At 40.1% G+C, this 21,134-nt stretch overlaps 1 protein-coding gene across 5 annotated transcripts in view; it reads right to left on the reverse strand.

Moving 5' to 3' along the window:
- Positions 1-1,153: 1,153 nt before the first annotated feature.
- The window catches only part of HECW2 (HECT, C2 and WW domain containing E3 ubiquitin protein ligase 2), a 367,339-nt gene continuing 347,358 nt past the window's right edge, over positions 1,154-21,134 (reverse strand). For 4 of the 5 annotated variants that reach the window (XM_058549472.1, XM_058549475.1, XM_058549473.1 and 1 more), the window contains 5 exons: positions 20,487-20,633; positions 19,713-19,827; positions 16,811-16,896; positions 15,670-15,782; positions 1,154-1,725 (listed from right to left, as the gene is read on the reverse strand). In XM_058549472.1, the coding sequence (XP_058405455.1) occupies positions 1,614-1,725; positions 15,670-15,782; positions 16,811-16,896; positions 19,713-19,827; positions 20,487-20,633 (573 nt within the window). In that variant the 3' untranslated portion in view covers positions 1,154-1,613. The other variant, XM_058549477.1, reaches the window with a different exon arrangement.

The following is a 21,134-nucleotide window of genomic DNA, read 5'->3' on the forward strand; positions in this document are numbered from 1 at the left end:
TTGAACATCTGATTAGTTATGGCCATAAGTCAAGAAATAAACAATGATGTGGAGGAACCCCCAAAACAATAAAAATGAAGGACACCCTCTGATAAAACTCAGCAGAGATAACATTAGTGATGTTATGCAGTTTCTGAGATACCACAGAAAAACTGTTTCTTAATATTGATAAGAAAATTATGCATCAGTGAAAATGCAGGCTTAGAAATATAGGATTGAGAGTTTCAATTTGTGACGTCTTCACTGATGAGGGAAAATGGAATTCTTATTACTAAAGAGAGCTGACCTTGGGTGTTGCTGATGGCTCTGTAACTGAGCTTAGTGTTTCATGATGCTGTACAAATAAAAAGCAATGGGGGAAATACGAAATATCTGTATTAAATGCCATCCTGTAAAGTATTTGATGGATGGAAGAGAGTCTAATGCATTTTAAACAAATGCATATCATACTATCACATATAGTGAGTCTTAAAAAATTATTACTTAGATGCACAGTCCTTGTAGTGGTAGACATGCCACTGTGAAGGAAGATTGATTTAGAAGCTATTTTCTATTACACTTGTCAAGTGATGGAGTTGCGTTAGCCATATTGTTATGTCCCTTCAACTTTGGTACATTCAGTGCAAAATATTTCGGGGAATTTTTTTGTACCTTTGTAAAAATAAAAGGCCCTTTTGTTCCCTGGAGAGTGCTTAAAAGGATACGTACTAGCAGGATGCCCGAGTAAGCATGGAACATGAAAATGGAACAGGTGATACGTACAGGATGATAGGTAGGTTCTTATATACATCTTAAAGAACATAAATATAATGAACCTATAAAAAATAAACAAAAATCACTGTGTACTTTTTCCTGATATGCTGTGATTAATTGCTAGTTATTTTAAAATTGTTTTCATGCATTATAAAGCATAAAATCTGTCATTAGTAATTCATTGTATAACAGTTTGTCTTCAGCCATAATTACATACATACCATTTTGCATATACATTGTCACAGACCACCTTATTGCAAATCTTTAAAGTTACCTCATATTGACTTGGTTTCATTTTCACTCATGTTCCATGAAAGCTGACACCTATGGTGCTCACCATGCAGGCACTCATAAGCAAGAAAATGAATATTGTTATAATTTAGGGCTTAAATGAACATACTTTCAGGAAATATATTTGTTTTTATTATATTATTTAACTTGCACTAATTTGGAGATTGGGCCAAGTGCTGCCAGTTTGGCTGGAACCACGTTCAAAGATTAAGTTTCAAAAGTTTCAAGATTCTCTTGAGTCCCTCAAAGTTACCACAGAGCTGATCACGTACGGGTTCATCTTTGTCTTTGAACATAACAAATGGAAAAACGTTTGGCAGTCAAGAACTGCTGATTGAAAGACTGTTGGGTTGTTCCCTGGGCATCGAGCTCACCCAAATCCTTCCAAGACGACTCGTCACCACTATCCAGTCCCCAAATGCGACAGAGCACGTGTTCCCGGAAAATAACAGCACTCAGCTTTACTCTAATGGAAGCGTACTCCTGAAACTTCCCACGTTCAGCCATTCTTCTAGAGGGCAGCTTCTGACATCGCATGTCCATACAGAGCTGGGTATTGTGCGTCCAGGTCACTCAAGTCCAAAGGTACTGGTCTCTTCAACTGCTGTCAAGAGTTTTTCATAAAGCATGGAGAAGGATGGGTACGGAGGGAGATCCAGACGGTTGAAACAAGTGTGAGCTCTGCAAACAGAAGCAGTACATAGCTTAGATGCTGTGAGCGAAAAGAGATTGTTGTGTGTGTGTGTGCATGCTGGCCTTTCATATTCGAATCGATTTGTTGCCAACCTTCACACTGCTTTTGGAAAAACACTGAAAACATTTTGACTTAAAAAATTCAGAATCAAATTTCTCTAAGGGAAATGGGATATTTAAAAAATATTTTCTTTACATTTTCACAACTATTTAAAATCCATATTACTATTTCTTTAGTTGTCTAAGAATTACAAAGACAAGTTTGGTTTTCTTGTTTCTCTTTTAATGTTGGATTTTTTTCTAAAAAAAAAAAAGACATGAAGATAAGCTGTTGCAAAGGAGTTCATTTTCAGAGTTGCCATTTGTCTGGCTGTCTCTCAGATCATCTACGGTTTTGCATTTTTTCATTTTGTTGGGCAAAGAAGAGCGCCGAGTGTCTCTGGAGACCTGCCTCATGGCTTAGAGTCTTGGGAAATTCCCTGGCTGGACTTCCCTGTCGAAGTCAGTAGACCATTGTTACTTCTTTGAAGCCTGTACTATAATCTGTTTTCTTCTAATTCATAATGCAAAATAATGGCCATTTACATCATTACATTAAGTATTCTTTTTTAGAAATACCCCCCCTTTTGCCAAGATAGAAAAAAAAATGCTTTCCTGTTATTTGCACCTGAATCACAATAAAAAATAGACAGTCTCTAAATAGTACATCTTATCAGGAAGCAAATCTGCACTTTTGACATGGAATGGGAAGCATTTTATTCTGAATGTGCAACAGCTTGTTTGTGGCAGCTAAATAACTTCAGCTTTAAAAAATGCTGCTGAATTAATATGAAATTTTAGGAGCTATGATTATTAATGGACTTGCTACGAGTTTAAAGTTTCACTTTACTACGCATGAAGTAAACAGAACTGCCTTCTTAGATGCAGTGGAGCACAGCGGGGGGATCACAGGTTTGGAGCTGGACAGACGCGGGACTGAAGTCCAGCTCCGCCAACCAGCTGTGTGATCTGGAGTGAGGTAGTAAAACTCTGAGCCTCGATTTCTCACCTATAAAATGGGAATAATACCATTTGTCTCAGAAGGATGAGAGGATTAAATGAAATAACAGAAATGTGTTTACCACAATGCCTGCTCGTAGTGTTTGACCAATAATAAGGGATGCATTCTAAGCTACATTTAATCACCATCCAAAAGATTTACTTCAATTGCCTTCATTCAAATGCCAAAAAGTAATAAGGCCCCAGGGAAACTATGAGATAACAAAGAGATAATAAAGCAGGTGTGTGGCCACACGGCTTATTCGAAAGAGGAATGCGAAGGGGCTCTGCTATACTCTTATAATACCAGTTTTAGGACACGGAGAGGATACTGGCTCAGAGTTTATGACTCTTGTTCTTAGAAACTCTGGGATCTATGGGGGGAAACCGTTTAATTAATCTTCACAGCCAAACACTTTTTAAAAAATATAATACACAACTCAGAATTGCCTTTAATGTAATTCTTACTATACCTTCCTTACATTGGAACTTCAACTTGGGCCTCAAGGGAAAGGCTTTACTTTTTACAAGACTGAACTAGCATACTAAAAGACAGTCCCAGGAATGGTTTAAAATCTATCTTGGTGAAACATTGGAATAAAAATATTGAATGAAGACTTTATCTCCGTTCCAGGGAAAGAGGAGGAAGAAGCAGAGAGGTGAAATATGTTTTGAATATAATTATATTCCAGAGTTTGTATGTTACAAACAAAACATTTATTATCCCATTAGACTAAAAGATAGTACTTCTTTTAAAAGATGCTTTTAATTTTTCATTTCTTTGGTTACCAACAAGGATGAGGATCTTTCCCCAAGTCAGCTTGCTTGTCACACTCCCTGTGATCTAGATGTTCATCTCCTTTGCCTGTTTATCTTTTCTTTAAAAAAAACTTTTTTATTGTGATAAAATATACATCACATAAAATTTATCATATTAAACATTTTTAAGTTCACAGTTCTGTGGCATTAAGTACATTCACTTTGTTCTGCAACCATCACCACTATCTAGCTCCAGAACCTTTTCATCTTCCCAGACTGAAACTCTGTACCTATTGAAGACTAACTTCCCTCCCCTCCCACCCCCACCAACCACCATTCTCCTTTCTGTGTCTATGAATTTGACTACTCCAGGTACTCCATATAAGTGGAATCACACAATATTTGTCCTTTGCGACTGGCTTATTTCACTTAGTATAATGTTTTCAAGGTACATGTTGTGGTATGGGTCAGAACTTACTTTCTCTTCAAGGCTGAATAACATTCCATTGTACGTATATACCACATTTTGTTAATCTATTCACCCACTGATGGACACTTGGGTTGTTTCTACCTTTTGGCTATTATAAATCATGCTGTTAAGAACACTGGTGTAAAAATATCTGTTTGAGTCCCTGCTTTCAACTCTTTTGAGTATATCCCCAGAAGTGGAATCGCTGGATCATACGGTAATTCTATTTTTAATTTTTTAAGGAACTGCCATACTGTTTTCCATAGTGGCTGCACCCTTTTACATTCCCACCAGCAGTGCACAAGGGTTCGAATGTCTCTACATTCTCGCCAGCACTTGCTATTTTTTGTTTTTTGTTAATAGCCATCCTAATGAGTGTGAAGTCCATTTATCTTTTAAAACTTAAGGATTTCTTATTGATTTGTATAGATACTACAAAATAAAGAGATGAATTCTTTTATTATTTCCTGCTAATTTCTTCAGCTTGTTCACATTTTTATTTTATTTGTTATGTATTTTATTTACAGAGCAATATTAATCTGGTTACTTGTCTTCCATTTTTGACACATTTTCTTCTTCTTTTCATTGTGTTGCTATGATAAGAAACATGTTGAAAGGGCGATTTCTATTGTTTACACCTAATAGAAGGTTTTTGTTGTCCTCTTTTTTCTTTTGGTACTGCCGATATACCAAAGAGTGTGACAGGCCAACCTTCAGGACAACTCTTCTTAAAGGAGGATCTCATTTTGTACAGTTGTGAGCTTGAATAGGTATGTGTGAATTCAGTTTTGTGAATTGAATCATATTGGGTGAACTAGGAAATAAAAAGAATTCAAGATGACCCTTTCTCTGGGTAAGCAATAGTCCCTAATTAATATTTTATTTGCTTAGGACAGGACACAACTCTAGATGCAATGTATCTATCACACCGTAGTTAAGCCTGTTCCTTCCTTCTTGACAACCAAATACTTTCTCTTAACCAAGGTTAATTTTTAGTGAGTCGAGAATTAACAAAAAGGCCACATACGTGGGAATGAGAATTCATAAACAGAATGTTTGAAGTCCCCAATTAACTTCTTGCACATACTTAGATTGAATGCTGAATTTTAATTCATTGTGGTCTTGTGGTAGGCAGAATTTTAAGATGACCTGCCATGACCCATGCCTTTGTGTAATCCCCATCTCTTGAGTGAGTGGGACCTATAACTCACTACTAACCAACGGAATATGGCAAAGGTGAAGGTATGCTGCAGATGTGATTCAAGTCCCTAATTAGGTAATTTTAAATTAATTCAAAAAGGGAGATTATCCTGGGTGGGCCTGACCTAATTAGGTGGGACCTTTAAAAAAGCATCCAAGGGTCAGAGACTCACTGTTGCTGGATTTGAAGAAGCAAGCTGCCAAGAATCCTACAGCTGCAAGGAATGAATTCTGCCAACAGCCTAAGGGAGCTTGGAAGCAGGTCCTTCCCTACTTGAGCCTCTAGACGAGAATGCCGTCCAGCTGACACCTTGATTTCAGCCTTGTGAGACGCTGAGCAGAAGACCCAGCTTAACCCAGTTAAGCCGTGCCTGGACCTCTGACCCACAGAAAGAGTAATATAATAATTGTATTTTGTTTTAAGTTGCTAAATTTGTGGTAATTTGTTTTGTAGCAACAGAAAACTACTACAAGTCTCAACGTAGCGGAACAGTCCAAGAAAAGGTGGCAAGTGTGATAAAGGTGACGTGGTAGCATCACCTCTAACAAGGGCAGGTAGTGGGCAAAGCTGGGAGTAAACAGCTGTCCCTTCATTCTCCCAGCTTTTTGAGCAGAGAGACAGGAACTCTGAGTGTCTCTTTGCAGTTTCTGTAGTCTCTTATCCAGGAAATCCACAAGCCTAGGAACTCTTTTCTCTAAAGATTCAGTTCTCAACACAAAAGGAAGAACTGGACACCCGTTTTTGATCCTCTTCAGTCAGAAGACACAATCACCATTACTGATCCATAACCTAAGGCTATCACTGCTTCCTGAATGACATCTGGTTACGTAACACATGGTTACCATACAGAACTTTCCTTCTGAATAAACCGAGCAGCTCCTCCGGAAAATGTTTCATGGGGATGGAGAAAGTATATATTGTGAAGCGGGAAACTGTGCAGAAAGATTAAATGGTTTTCCCAAGGTCAAAGCTGAGTCAGTGGCCAAATCAAGAATAGGAACTCAACCTTGGGTTCTTAGGGGAAGTCCAACATTAAATTGAAAGCAGAGAGACCAACGCTCATCAGCTCTGTTTTCTCACCTTTGGAAGTGAGAACCCCTGCCTGTGAACTGCTAGTCCTCAACATCCTACCAGATTACAAACGTTTTGAGGACAGCGATCAGCAAATAAAGCTTCAAATATTTTTTAAATGAATGACTCAATCACAATATGAAATAGCTCTGGGGAAGATGGTCCAGAAAACCCTGGGAGATACCAGGGGATTTTTAGGTGGTCAAACCATCTGGTTCTATCTGAGGCTCACCAGAAGGCAGACACTCAGAGGGATGTGCTGGAGGGCACGGAATCACCCAAGGAGCTGGTTTACAATGGAGAGTTTGGGCTGCACCTCCTGAGATTCCAATTCAGAGGTCTGGGGTGGGCCGAGGGATCTGCACTGTAACGATCACTCCAGGTGAAGCTGTGCAGGTGGCCTCCACTACTGGAAAGACATCAAGTGGACTAGAAATAAGATATCTACACCGGCTATCTGCACCAGCGTTTTGTGTGCTTGCAAAAAATTTCAAAACTCCTTATAAACAAGACAGCATTGCTAATGAGGAAATTGAGGAATAGTGTGGTTACATAAATTGCCCAATATTTACCATCAACTTGCTGTGTGAGCCAAGAACAGGAAAAAAAAAAAAAAGCAAAACAAAACATAATCCTCTGAGGCTCTTCACACCCCCTCTCCTGCCCCATTCCATGTCCTAAGAAAACTCTAGCAGAAAATAACAGGAGGGCCCTTGGACTGTGTTGATATTGGCAGCAAAAGCACATCCAGTTATTTAGTCTCAATAAAAGAACATTTTTCGAATCTTTCAAAGCCAGTCACACTAAGGCTGTAATGAGTTTACCTCATGTAAGTCTATGCAGCCAGAACCACTCAAGGAGGGCAGGTCTGAACCCATCTTTGGGAAATCTTGCTGGCATCAATATAAACAAGATTTAAAAGCCCTCCAGACATCTGGTCTGACTTAACAGATCTCTCGGTGTTTTCTGGACTCTTTAGATGTTAACCAGGACGTCACAGACTTACCCTCTCTTCCTTCCTATAGATAGACAAGTCAATTATCCAAATCCAATGAGCTGAAAGTATCTCAGTTATATCTAAATTTTCACAGATTAAGTGACTAATCTATTTCTGTGTGTGTACTTATTTATTAACTTATTCCCCATTTTCCCAGAAGTGACTTTTTGTAGCTCATAAGGACTCAAAATACAAGACAAGAAGAAATTACAGTCAGGATTTTAAGTGAGAGAGAAGGAGAAAACCATGGGCCTCATTTTATCTTAGTAGATGTAGTCCTAGAAATAAAATGTATTTGGATCTAATAAATCCTTTTTATTTGCATTATAATTTAGAAAGTGTTTTATCAATACTTTCTTTTTCAGCTGGCAGTGGTGCCTAATCCTTCAGATTTCAGTTTCCTTACTCCCATTCCCACCTCTTCATCAAGTAATTAATAAATCAAAAACAAATACTTAAATGCATTCAGGAAAATTCCTCAGGGACCTTGGAACATATCACTTTTTTTCCTGAGGAAGATTGGCCCTGCACTAACATCTGTGGCCAATCTTCCTCTTTTTCTTTTTTCTCCCCAAAGCCCCAGTACACAGCTGTGTGTTACAGTTGTAGAGTTGTAGCTCTTCTATGTGGGACACCTTTTCAGCATGGCTTGATGAGTGGTGAGTAGGTCTCCGCCCAGGATCTGAACCAGCGAACCTGGGCCCAAAGCGGAACATGTTCTGCTATGCCACCGGGCCAGCCCCCAGATCACTTTTTAATGTCAAGATTTCTTTGGAAATGTGAGTATTCCTGACCTAATTTACCTATCAAGTCCAAATTTTACCTGAGTGAGTGTCCACAGGCTTCCCCCTAAGGGACTCAGGTGTGCTTGTCGTTCTAGTAGTCAGGGCAAGCTGGAGGAAGGAGCAGAGTTGGCCTAGAGCTGGGCTGGGGAGTAGGCCAAGAGGGGCTTCCTTTGGGTTCTCCAGGGCCCCCTAATTCAGGGCCTGACAAGTGTTCAGGCAGTACCCAAGCCCTTTCACCTATAGAACCTCTTTCATTATTTTCCCCCTTGAAGATCCCATATTTTAAAAACTTGTTGTTCCCATACAAAGTGCCATGATGGATAAAAATTAATTTTTCAATTTGCCTTACATTTCACTTATTCCTTCATTCATTGAACAAATACTTACTGAGCTCATAGCGCATGCCAGGCACTGAGCTGTCCCCTGGTAGATGAGAATGAATAGTCTGGTCTCTGCCCACAGGGAGTTTACACTCTGGCAGCAAAATATGCAAGCAAATGAGACCCCCTAAAGGTTGTGCAGTGTGTGCTCTGCACTAGGGGATTTGGCTGGGGCGAGTGGGCACTGAAGTCCAGCCTACCTTTGGCTCTGCTCGCCAAACCATGAGCCCTAGCTCAGGGCTGCATTTCTCCAGAAGACTACGAGACACCTTTGTCTAATAAATCCAAAAGATTCACATGGGCTATTAGTGGCCCTGCACACAAGCAATTATAATACAGTAAGTTACAAGTCTGCTCAGCAGAGTCAGGAAAGGCTTTATTGAGGGCACTATCTGTGCCAAGCCTTGAAGGATTTATAGGTGTGTAGCGTTTTTCTGGGTCAACAACAAGGAGAAGGATGATCCCTGTAAATTGCCCGGAAGTGTGAGGAAGCATTGCCTCATCAGGAAACCTGAGAAATACAAGTGCTTGAGTGACAGGAGCCAAGGCTGGACCTGAAGCCAGATGGGGAGGCAGAGCCCCATCAGGGAGTGAGGTGTGTTCGTGCAAAGACCTTTTCCATTTATATCATGGGTGAAAGGGAACTAGTGACCGGGTGAGATGGCAGAGGTGCCATTAACCAAGACAGGGAATATAGGAAATGGTATATGATGAATTCAGAGCTTGCAATCAGCATGAGAAATTCAAAGTGACCATTCATAAGAGTGAGAAAATTCAATTAAAGTGTAATTTCTCTAATATCCCCATTAATATTTTCTTAGACCATGAGATTTAGATCTGAGGAATTCCTGCTAAGACTAGTTCACAAATATTTGTGTAACCCATGGTGCATAACCCCTGACCCTCACCAGGTGTTCAATAAATGTGAATCAATGGAAAGGAATTCTATGGCACTTACTACCCCCACTACTCGTTTGTCATATACCATTCGGTGGCAATGATGTTGATTATCTGTTCACTTAAATATCTATTACTTCTTTCTCTGTGTTTTAAGGTCCATATGGACAGAGATCAATTTATATCTCCCACAAGATTTTGCACACAGTAAATCCATGATAAGTATCTAAAGGCTTGTTAGAGGAATTAGATTTACTAACTAATTAATGTCTCATTCTAAAATCTCATTAGGTCACCTTGGTTAAAATGCACCTGGATCTATAAATACAGTGTGGAATTCCTGCATCCAGGGATAACTAGCAGAAAAAACTCTTCAAACTACGCATTATAATCAGGTAACTTCTTCACCCTTGGATGGCCCTGGGAAACAACGAAGAGGATATACGTTTTAAATGTAAGAATTTAACCCTATAGAAGAAAACCCAGTAAGGAACAGTTCCAGGATGAGAACCCTCGGAAGTCCAAACAAAACATAAATATTCTGGGTGATTATAGCACATTTCTTGCACACCTAAAGACTGTAAAATACCATGCCAGCTCTGAAGGCTATGTATTAGGAACAACAGTAATAATACTAAATTTATTGAATGATGTATTAGGTCTCATTTTAAGCACTTTGCACATGTTATCTCATTTAATCTTCTTAACAACTGTGTAATGTAATTACTAGTATCTATCCCAATTATTCAGATGAGGATATAGAGATACAAAAGTGGTTTTGGCATATCTTGTCTGGAGTGGTCCAGAGTCATACCTCAGGTTTAAGAACTCACTAAGAACAATATTCATTGAGTACCAATTATATGCAAGGACTCAGCACTAGGGGAAAAGCCACACTCAACTCAAATAAAGTCCTCGTTCTCCTGGGGACTATGAGACTATCTAGTCCCGTAGTCTCATAGTCCCATAGACTATCTATCTCCTAGAGAGGGAGACAGATAATCAACAAGTAAACCAATAACTAAACATGATGATTGAATTGGGGTGAGTCCTATAAAGGAAATAAGGTGTGGCAGAGTGACAGGTGTGCTGGGGGCAGAAGCCTGGAGAGCCTTTCTGAGGAAAGCCTGCCTGAGCTGAGTCCTGGGGATGAGAAAGAGCCAGCCACATGAAGAACCAGCAGAAAACAGTTTGGGCAGCAAGTTCCAGAGTCTTGAGGCAGAATGAAGTTTGACATGTTTGAGGAACGGCAAGGAGCAGGCTGGTGGCTGTAGCACGTGAGGGGAGAGTGTATGTGTTGAGGTTGGAGTGGTAGGCCAGACCAGGCCACCAACCTGGCCATCCTCGGCAAGGAGTCTGGATTTTATTCTGAGTCACTGGAGGGTGTAAGCAGGGGAGAGAGGTGATCTTGAGATTTCAGATCACTCTGGTTGCTGAGGGCAGAATGAACTCCAGGATGTACAAAGAGAAGCAGGGGTTCGGCCAGCCGGCAGCTGCAGCAGTCCAGGGGAGAGATGCTGGTATGGGGGACAGGGCTGGTAGAAAGAGATGAACTCAAACTAGTTCTTGCACTTGAGGCCAAGGAAAAGGGGATAACCATTCCTTAACAGCTGTAATGTTTGTCGCTCACAAATATACCCTTTAAAATATGACTAGGAAACAGCTCTCAAGGACCATTAGTCGTTTTGACCTGGACGGTCCTATTCTCTGTTGCTGGCAGCAATTAAACCTTCTTTCATTCCATTAAATAATCACAAATTATTTCAGGAGCTCTACTTTTTTACATTCATTACTGAAAAGTCCCTTTTTAAACACAATATGTTTTTATGATCATTTTACCCACTTCCCAAAGAAAAGACCAATCCAAAAGGTACAGCACATTTAAGGATTTTTAATAAGGTAATAACACTAGTCATCACTGGTATATTTTTGACAGCACATGTTGGTAGAATAAAGTAAAAACTTAAAATATTATTATTAGATAGTGAGAACTGAGTGGGAGTGAAGAGGGCCTTACATCAGAGATTCAACTATGGAGCAGCCTACTGTATGAGAATCTTCCGCCAATTCCCTCTCAGACCGCAAGGCACCTCAGCTGACCAGCAGGTGGTGGGGAATTGGGGAGACCAAGGAGGGATGCCTCAAGGCAAATACAGAAAAGAGGTGGCACCAAGGGGTCCTTCTGGTGCCCATCTCTTGTTCTGAAATTTCTTTTTATTTTGTTGTGAGGAAGACCAGCCCTGAGCTAACATCCAATGCGAATCCTCCTCTTTTTGCTGAGGAAGACTGGCCCTGGGCACACATCCATGCCCATCTTCCTCTACTTTATATGGGACACAGCCACAGCATGGCCTGATAGGCGGTGCGTCAGTGTGCGCTCGGGATCCGAACCCAGGCTGCCAGCAGCGGAGCGTGTGCACTTAACCGCTGCGCCACTGGGCCGGCCCCTGAAATTTCTTTTTTTTTTTTTTTTTTTTTTTTTTTTGTGAGGAGATCAGCCCTGAGCTAACATCCGCCAATCCTCCTCTTTTTTTTTGCTGAGGAAGACGGCCCTGGGCTAACATCTGTGCCCATCTTCGTCCACTTTATATGGGACGCCGCCACAGCATGGCTTACCAAGCAGTGCGTCGGTGCGTGCCCGGGATCCGAACCAGCGAACCCCGGGCCGCCGCAGCGGAGCGCGCGCACTTAACCGCTTGCGCCACCGGGCCGGCCCCTGAAATTTCTTTTTTTTAATTAAAGAAAGTGACACTATATTACAGGACTCCTCAGGTGTCTTCCTATTTCCTAGCTGATAGTTCACCCTGAGAGTAGACAACGTTCTCTGTACTAGAGGAGGAGAAGCTGAATTATTGATGACATTGTAGAGCAATATTTAACGACACGGAAAGATGTTCACGATTAGTGATATTTGGTAAACAAAAAGCAGGTTACAAACAGTATATGCAGTATGATTGCATTTGTGTTTTTAAATGTGTGTCTTGTGTGTGTTATGTGTATAAAAATGAGCGGAAGCATACACTCCAAAATGTTTACAGGTTATCTCAGTAGTGGACTTTTGAGATACATATATTTTGATATATATATAATTTAATTTCTTGGCATTTTTTGTGAAAAGTTTTCATAAGAATAAAAAGCAGAGTTTTAAAAATGAAAAAAAAATTGTCTTTTAACCTTAAAAAACAATTTTATCTTTTTAAGTTTTATTTCATTGGAAAAACTGTCTCCCTAAGACACCCATTTCATAATTAACTCTTGTTTCTTATTTCTTAATTTGGGTCAGCATTTCATTCATAATAATCTCCAGACACAGCCATTTTCAAAAATTAATGTTTTCCCCCTTTGGCAAAGCTGACACTCCTGCATGGTGACTGCAGCTCTCAAACTCCTCTGTGCCATCATCCTACTTGGCGGGAACCCCAGAGATGAACATATAAACTCTATACCACACTAGGAGAGAGGATTTGCCCTGCACTTTCCAGGCTGGCACGTTAGCAGCCTGTTTTTTGGAATGTTTAAGAGCAATTGCTGTAAAGTGAATTTACTGTCTCTTAAGTCCATCAGAGCACTGAGGGACAGGAAATCTTGCTCCAAAATGCAAAATGCAGAGCTAACTACCAACCAGCAAGCAGAGGAAGTGCAGTCATGTGTTCAGGCCGTAAGCCTCCACGGAGACACCTGTCTGCCTCCATCATTATTTATCATCCGGGTCTCTAGTTACTTTATTACCACAAGGGAGAAAAAGAGCCAAGGATTCAACTGGTACTGGCTTCAGAGACAACCACAGACACTTGAACACCCTTCCTGGCCCACACGGTGAGCAGTGCTACTCACTGCTACCATGAAGGGAGACCAGGGAATCTGAGAAAAGGATGAGACTCACGTTTGCTTGCTAGAAAAGTTGCAAGGCCCTCCATCATCCACGTCTAGAAAGACTAAGATGCCCTCCCGTTTGCCAGGACTGCTTGCCCTCATCCTTTACAGCCACTTCCAACTCTCCAGGGTACAGCCTCCCATGCCTGACACGAGATGATGCCAGACTTCTTAGGGAACACCTTTTTTAAATAAGAAGGACGTGCATCCATTTTGTCTCCAGTGTGCACACTGTGACATTTTAAATGTTAAACATCATCTCATTAATAAGAAAAAGAACTACATTGGGGTTGACCACCTTGAAATAGAGCCGCTCTTCAATTCTACAACTGAAATGTAGAAAATGGCTCCAGTGTATGTGTTCTGATGGTAGGGGAAATGGACTCGATCATATAAAACAATCTCTTTAGACCAAAGCCAATCTTACAGATCTTTTTTACACTTAAGTGACAGCCCAGCTTTCATAAAGGGTGATGACAACATTATTATCAGTGAAGAAATCACTTCTGATAAAACTATAGGGTCACGGATTGAGGCTCTTTTTATTTTTTCCTCCAAATGTCCTTTTTTTGTGGAGCACATTTTAATAGTTACAGCAGTGTGGTGGCTTACAGAAGATTCAGGATAAGAGGTTAAAAAAGAACCAAGAAAACCTACTATCCCTAAGGACTTTCATCTACATTATCTCACTCACTTGTCACAAGTACTCTTTGAGAGTGACATTGTGATTCCTACTCGTCAGAGTGGATCTCGGCTCTTGCTCAGGATCACATAGCTGGTGTATCACACGGCTTAGATCTGCACTGGGGCCTCTGAACTAGGTTATGTAAGTTGACTGCCTGGGAAGTAGAATAGCCAAGTGGCTCTTTCCTCTTATTGGACCTAAAAAGTTAGGGCTTGTTATAGACAGGGTATGAAAACAGTCTGCTTGCCTGTTGTGCCTCCTATTGTCTTTATTTAGGCTACTTTATAATCTGGGTAAAACTAGGAATCTAGAACCAGCCTTAGGTCATAAGGAAGAAAGGAAGAAACAACAACACCTGTTGCCCAACCATGTGTGTGCAACGACACCGAACAGTACCACCATTTACAATGAGTCAGCACACGGACTTCCTGAGCTCCCAGGGGAAGTAGAAAAGTGAATCCAGCCAGACCCCCAAGTTTCTTCAGCAACCTGTCGGTGTCACTTCTTGCTCAACCAAACCTAATCCGTCAGCCACAGGCCGCATATACAAGGGTGGTCCTATAAGATTAGAAATATATAGCCTAGATGTGTAGTTGGCTATACCATCTAGGCTTGTGTAGTACACTCTACGATGTTTGCACAACGATGAAATCACCTAACAAAGCATTTCTCAGAACGTGTCCCTGTTATTAAGTGACACATGACTATATACCACCCCCTCCCTGGCCTTTTACAGACAAGGAAACTGAGGCCTAGAGATCAAGTGATCTTCTAGGTCCCAAAGTTAGCTGGTGGCAGAGGACTAGAAATCAGGCCTTCTAACCCCAACCATGTGCTCTTTCCAAAATGCTACTGCCTGATATGTGTTACAGATGATGGTGACAGAAATGACAATGGCAGCCACCATCAACTGGATCCTTACTCACGGCCAGGGTCAGCAGTAAATGTTTTACATGAATGATTTTATTTAATCCTCAGAATTACCAACCTACAAGGTAGAGGAGGAAACGGAGGCTCAGACAGGTTAAGCAACTTCTCCAAGACCCCCTGCAGGTAAGCAACAGAACTGGGAAACAGCCCAGTCTCTCTGAAGCTAACGCTTCCTGTCTAGGCCAAGTAGCCTTTCTCTGCTCACCAGGTGTGGTGAAAACTGCAGTGATTAAATGTGAACAACTGATATATCTGCTTATTGTTACCGTTTATTCCATGCTTCAGTTCCAGTTATCTCCATTCAACCCCAAACATTTTTTTATTCACGAATACTACCTTATCAGACTCTTACATTTATTAGTGGCAGCAGCAAAGCAATTTATTTCCACTCTAAAGAAATGTATCATCTTAGTATGAATGAGGATACAATGCAGAGCGCATTCATGTGATTTCCTACTCTTTAGAAACCATAATGGTAATTTTTAGTGAAGGGATTCTAAGTAGCTACTAATATAAACTTAAAACTAGAGCTTCTGGAAGCATCTAAATTAGAGCCACAATCATAAGAAGCCACAAGTATGATGACCAATACTGCTTTACTAAAGCTCACAAATGCTTTGGTTTTGTTGCATTTTTTATTTTAAGATATGTGTGTATATATTTTAAGTATGACCAGGAAGATATTTTTTCCTTCATTTAGAAAGGTAATCAGAGATAAATTCATTCTAAAAGCTTTTTCCACTCTTCCAAACTTTTAACATAAAAACAGTAATTAATCAATATATACGTAAGTTAAAGGTTTCCGCTATAACACTGTATGACAGTAAAGCAATGTTCTCCAATTTACCTGGGAAGGGCAGTGATTTTCCCCCATTTCTCCACACAGAATCGTCTTGGGCCGTTACTCCCTCGGAGAGAAGCAAATCCTTCATAGGGAATGCTGGAGGTGCCTGTAACAAACTATCAACCCAAGAAAACAGAAGGACAAGGTGAAGCCAAGGGACCAGCTGCCAAAAAAGGCATGGCACCATCCATGTGCAGAGCTCCTGGGGGAGAGCAGCATGCTGCTCGCCGGAGGGAAAGCTCAGAAGGCGCAGCTTCATGGGTGTGGAATAACTATAACACGAGAATTCTGACAAAGAGCCGGAGAATACCAAGACAGGATGGCGCATTATAACGACAAAGGGGAAGTGGAGGGTTTGTAGACGATAGAGCATCCTGCACAGCTGATTAGCTCAGAAGCTTAAACCACGTATATTTCTCATTATAGATTAATAAAGTGGGTGTATCGATTAACCTAAGTCTACTTAGCATCCGTCCCCCACCAACTCAAGGTGAATAAAAAAAAAAAAAAGAATTTCTGGGCTTGCAAATTTGAGGACCAGATCCTTGATCTAAAGGAGCTAAGACGCAGTCTACTTGTTAGGCTCTGCCTGAGCATCCAGAAGGCTTCCTCATGTCTGATATTCTTTAGTTGCAACCGACCAGCAATTGCCTTGTGTAACTATAAACACCACAAGAAAATAATGAGTTAGTTTTCCCAGTGTTCTTGAACTTCGTTATTATCTAAAATTTGTGGAAAGTTGGATGGAGGAAAAGATAGGACTCTTTATCAAGGAACTGGGTCACTTCTTAAGGGATTGAAGACCATCTCTTTCTGTTGCTAGGGATGCTGGCCTGCAGAGACCCTGGGACTCCTTGCTGAAGGAACCCAACTGCCCTGAAGGCAGATGTTGTTCCTAGGATTCTTGGACTGGAGTTGGTACATCCTCACAACTCTAAGGAAATGCCTGGACTTGGCTGGGGATGTTCTGCGTAGTGATGAAGCCAAAGAACCATGCAATCAGAAGAGTCTGGAAACACTGTATCCCACATTTGCAGATAAACATGGGATGTATTTATTGAGTATATTTGGCAATTACTAAAAATATGCAATTCCAACAATAATTACATTAATGCATTAAAAAGATTAACTAATGACATCTTACCTGTAACAACCTTAGTCGTTGTTCATTGTTGAATCTTTCCACTGCAGCCCAGAACCACCGAATTACAATATGATTGTCATGATATCCTATCAAACCAATCATGAAAGCCCATATTACTTTTTGACTTTTCTATCTTAAGCTACCATGACTCGTCAACAAAAGACCCCCCAGACAGAAATCATCATCTTAGATTCTTTAAAGTTTCTTTATAATTTAAGAGTAAGGAACAACACTGTAAATAGGATCATATGAGTGTCAAAAGTCAAACAAAAACAACACTAAATGAAACCAAGAGGTCTCTGTTTCCATTTAATGGTCACTAAATGAAACTAGTGGTGAGAACAACAACAAATGAATTATTTTAACCATATCATTACTGAAAAATATAATTGCTGTTACTGGAAATGCTTAACTCTTTTGGTCATTCATTTAAGAAATAAGTTTTGAGTACAACTATGCCAAGCGCTATGCTAAGCTTGGAGGTACAACAGCAAAGAAAACAGACCCCCGCAGACACATTCACTAAACAATTATACAAATAAATACATAACTGCAAACTATTTTAAAACTAGATGTAATGTTTATATTTTAAAATCAAACTACTTTTTATTAATTAAAAGGGAAAACTAATTTTATTACTTTAATTCTTTCAACTAATAAACCCCAAATAATCATCAACCTAGATGTTACTTTTATCCTATACTTTAGTAAAATTTAATAGAATGTCAGCAGTATCATCCTACGGATGGATTAAGGCAGCAGTTGTGAATTCTAAAACCTTTCAATGAAAATAATTAAGTTCAGAGAGAAGGCTGGAGAGGATTAAGGTACAATTAGTAATTCAAACCATTTAATTGACATATTCAATGTGCATGAAGCTACTCTAATTCTTAGCAGAAGTAAGTCCAAAATAGAAGGTGGGTAGAAACTATTTTAATTTGAATTTTTCCTCACATGTTTCAGTGGTTGTAGGATTTTGGGGGAATCTTGCCTTACTGGTCACCAACTGATCAGTGATGGTTAGAGAGCACTAAGTGAAGGATCAATAACACTAGACTGGACATGGTGATGCACAGGCTCATGTCCTGCCTTTGGCAAAGATCAGCTATTTGGTGCTGAGCAAACAGTTTTCTCATCTATAAAAGAAGTACGTTGGCTCTGCATAGCTTTAAAGTTTTCTGACCTTATGAACCGGCCCTTTTCTACCTCTCCTTTGCTGTTTGTGCCAAATCTCTTGGAGGAGGAGGAGCGCAAGCGTCACATCTGTTCTCTACAAACAGCTGCTTTATGAAAATATGGCAAGTGGCAGCAGAGCCGCCTCTTCATTCAGTGCCAATAGTTGGGTTCAGCAAACATGGCAGCTGGATATCTTGCCCTTTTCCTGCCCCCTCCCTCCAGCACTCTCCTCCCAAGGATTTCATTTGATAAGATTTACGGTAACCATAGAAATAGGCACTCAATTAGTCACATACAGTGAATAAAAGTTTATACTGTGTAAACACAAAAATGGCTGATTTGATTAATGGCATTGCTATTAGAATCTCCTCAGGGGAAGGTATGAGCTAATAATATTTATGGTAGGACGTAAGTTATATAGCATGTTGGAGAAATTGTGTTCTAGTTAGTAAAAATAATTTGGTTAACGAAGTTATAAAACCAAGGCCATACATGGATTATACTTGAGACCAATTGGAAAAGACTTATTACAGCAATTGGACTTCAGAATCAGCAGCAATGGGAACCGCAATTTAATAATGGAAAATGCAATTTAATACCACCTTTCAGAGAAAATGGCGAGCAAGGCCAGCCCACAGCAGCAGTGAGGCACTGGAAGAGCCATGCACAGGCAAAAACAAAGGCAATTTAGCAAATGTTAAAGGTATTTTTTTACTTCAAACTTTTAAAATTGTTTTTTTTTTAAATCTTTCAGTTTAAATAAAACTGGAGAACTGTTCAGCTCTCAGTTTATTCTGCTAAATGATTAATTCAGTGACAAAGTTTGTATTTTTCACTCTCCAAGTTCAGAACTACTGCTAACCTCTTACGAGTTCTGAGTTAAAAAACAAAAACAGAAGACAACTTACTTGTCACAACTTTCTGAAGACTTCATAAAACTGCAATAAATTTCAGAAAATACATTCTTTGCTTAAAATTATTGGATAAAACTTTAACTCTGGGTTACCATCAGGTCCCTCTCAAAGTGTATTCATTCAGCCATCAAATTTCAATGGCTTCAATCCCAATTACTAATTGAAAATTTGTACTGATCTACAGAAATGCCACTTATAAAGCTTCCTATTTGGTGAAGTCTCCTACAGTGCACTTTGTAACTGATCTTACAGCAATTTTCTTTTCAGTTAAACTTAATGCTTGAATTGAGAAGGGCGTGTTCAATGAACTTGAATTTTGAGAATCGTGTCTTATTCCATTCATGAGTGTCAGTTGTGAATTACAACTGGTAAACAGTTCAGCAAAATGTAGAAAGGCTGTGTTTGCCCATTAGGACGCTCAGAGGGTGTGCCTCTTCAAGGCTTAGAATAAGGCAGAACAGGTGGAGTTTGACCAGCTGGATGGGAGCTCCTTGGTGCCTCACTAACAACACCATAAAGCAATTAATTAGTGTTCTTCTGGTCACGTTTCTTCACCAACAATTAAAGAGTCATGACATCCTCAGATGGTATGTAAACAGTCCTTCCTCCACTTGACAGATGAGGTAACTGGGAAGAGAAAGGAACGTCCCTTGCCTGAGGTCTCAAAGGAGACTGCATCAGCCCCATGATCAGAACATAAATGCTTTTGCCTGTCCTGGATACAGACCAGCATGCTGACCCACTTTAGACTAAAGACTAAAGACTCCCTTTAGTCTGAAACAAAATCCAGCCATCTATAAATCAAATTTCACCTCCTCTGTATTCTGTGTTGTTTCTCCAATCACTCAGGTCTATTTCCGCTGTGCCTGCGATGACCAGTTCTAGTTCTCTTGCATCAAAAACAGATACCAGCCGGGCGTCCACCACCTGTGGAATAAAAAGAATACAGAGCACGGCTTAAGAACCTGGAGAAATCTCAGCTACAATCAAGCCCCACCAGAAAAGGAGAGCAAAGGAGGTCTAGGGATACTCTGGATGTACTTCGTGTGGGCACTTGACAGACTGGGAAGCTCTCTACAAATGTAAAGTATTTTTAGTACAAGGTTGATGAGATTTTTCTCAACAGAATTTTGTTTTATAATTCACCACTGATTAATCCAGTTTGTCTTTCTCTTTTGAAAAAGATCTAGTGCTCCGAGAGAAGAAGTCACATGGAACACTGGTAACAATTCATCCTGACCCTCAGATACAATCATTTCACATATCAAGCACGAGATGTGATTACCCGTATCTAAGCATGAGTAAGGTGCATGACTTACTGACTGTTATTAGTAGTCATTAAATCCTCAAATGCTACTTGAATTCAGGTCATTTTATTTCAATGATCTCTTGTAACAGGGCGTTAAGCTTTTTTGTGTGTTCTTAAAACATATAGGATAAAATATTGGAGTTTTTAAATTGAAACAGCAAGAGTAAATACAGCAAAGGAAAAATGGAAATACTGCACAAATATAAAGTACAGTAAGATGGACCGTGGTATCATTCATATCAGACAGCAAAACCCCACTCGTGTCGACTGTCTTTACCTCATAGAAGCCCCGAACTAAGCTCTCCGTTTGCTGCACCACGCCCCTCTCAATCCTCCATTTCACCATCCTCTCGATGTACTCTTTCTTGTTCTTCTCTGTGACCGGGATATTTGCACCTCCTGGTTTTAATTCTCGTTCAGTAATCTGAGATTAAAAAACAAAAGGACTGACCATAAGGCAATACTCTTGATGTTATAAGAACACTGTTACCAAGGAGCTGAAATTGGTTGGCTACCTGTCCCTGCCCTGGCCCAGACGCATCCCACGAGCAGGGGTGAGATGGGCCAGCACAGAGCCCAGGCACACACCGACGCTCAGTAAAAACTAGGCATTGAGCTGATGTCTGAAAGCCTCAGTGGTTAAAAAATATATATTGCAAGCGCTGAAGGTTAAGTTTTAAATCCTGACCAAACAAATAAGTCTTTTAAAAGGAAAGAAATTGGCTCCAGATTCTGGCCCATTGCTCTTTGAATGTTTGACAAAAACACATTTTCACAAATTCCTTTAGCCTTCAGAATCAACTACATATAGAAAGCCAGTATTTAAGTAAAGATTTACTTTAAGAAAGCAAAAGTACATTCAAGCGAATGTTAAATTGAGAACTTGCTTTCCAAAACATGAAATTCAGAAGACCAGCCAAATATT

The sequence above is a fragment of the Diceros bicornis genome, chromosome 10 (genome assembly GCF_020826845.1).
Source record: "Diceros bicornis minor isolate mBicDic1 chromosome 10, mDicBic1.mat.cur, whole genome shotgun sequence".
Classification (NCBI taxonomy): domain Eukaryota; kingdom Metazoa; phylum Chordata; class Mammalia; order Perissodactyla; family Rhinocerotidae; genus Diceros; species Diceros bicornis.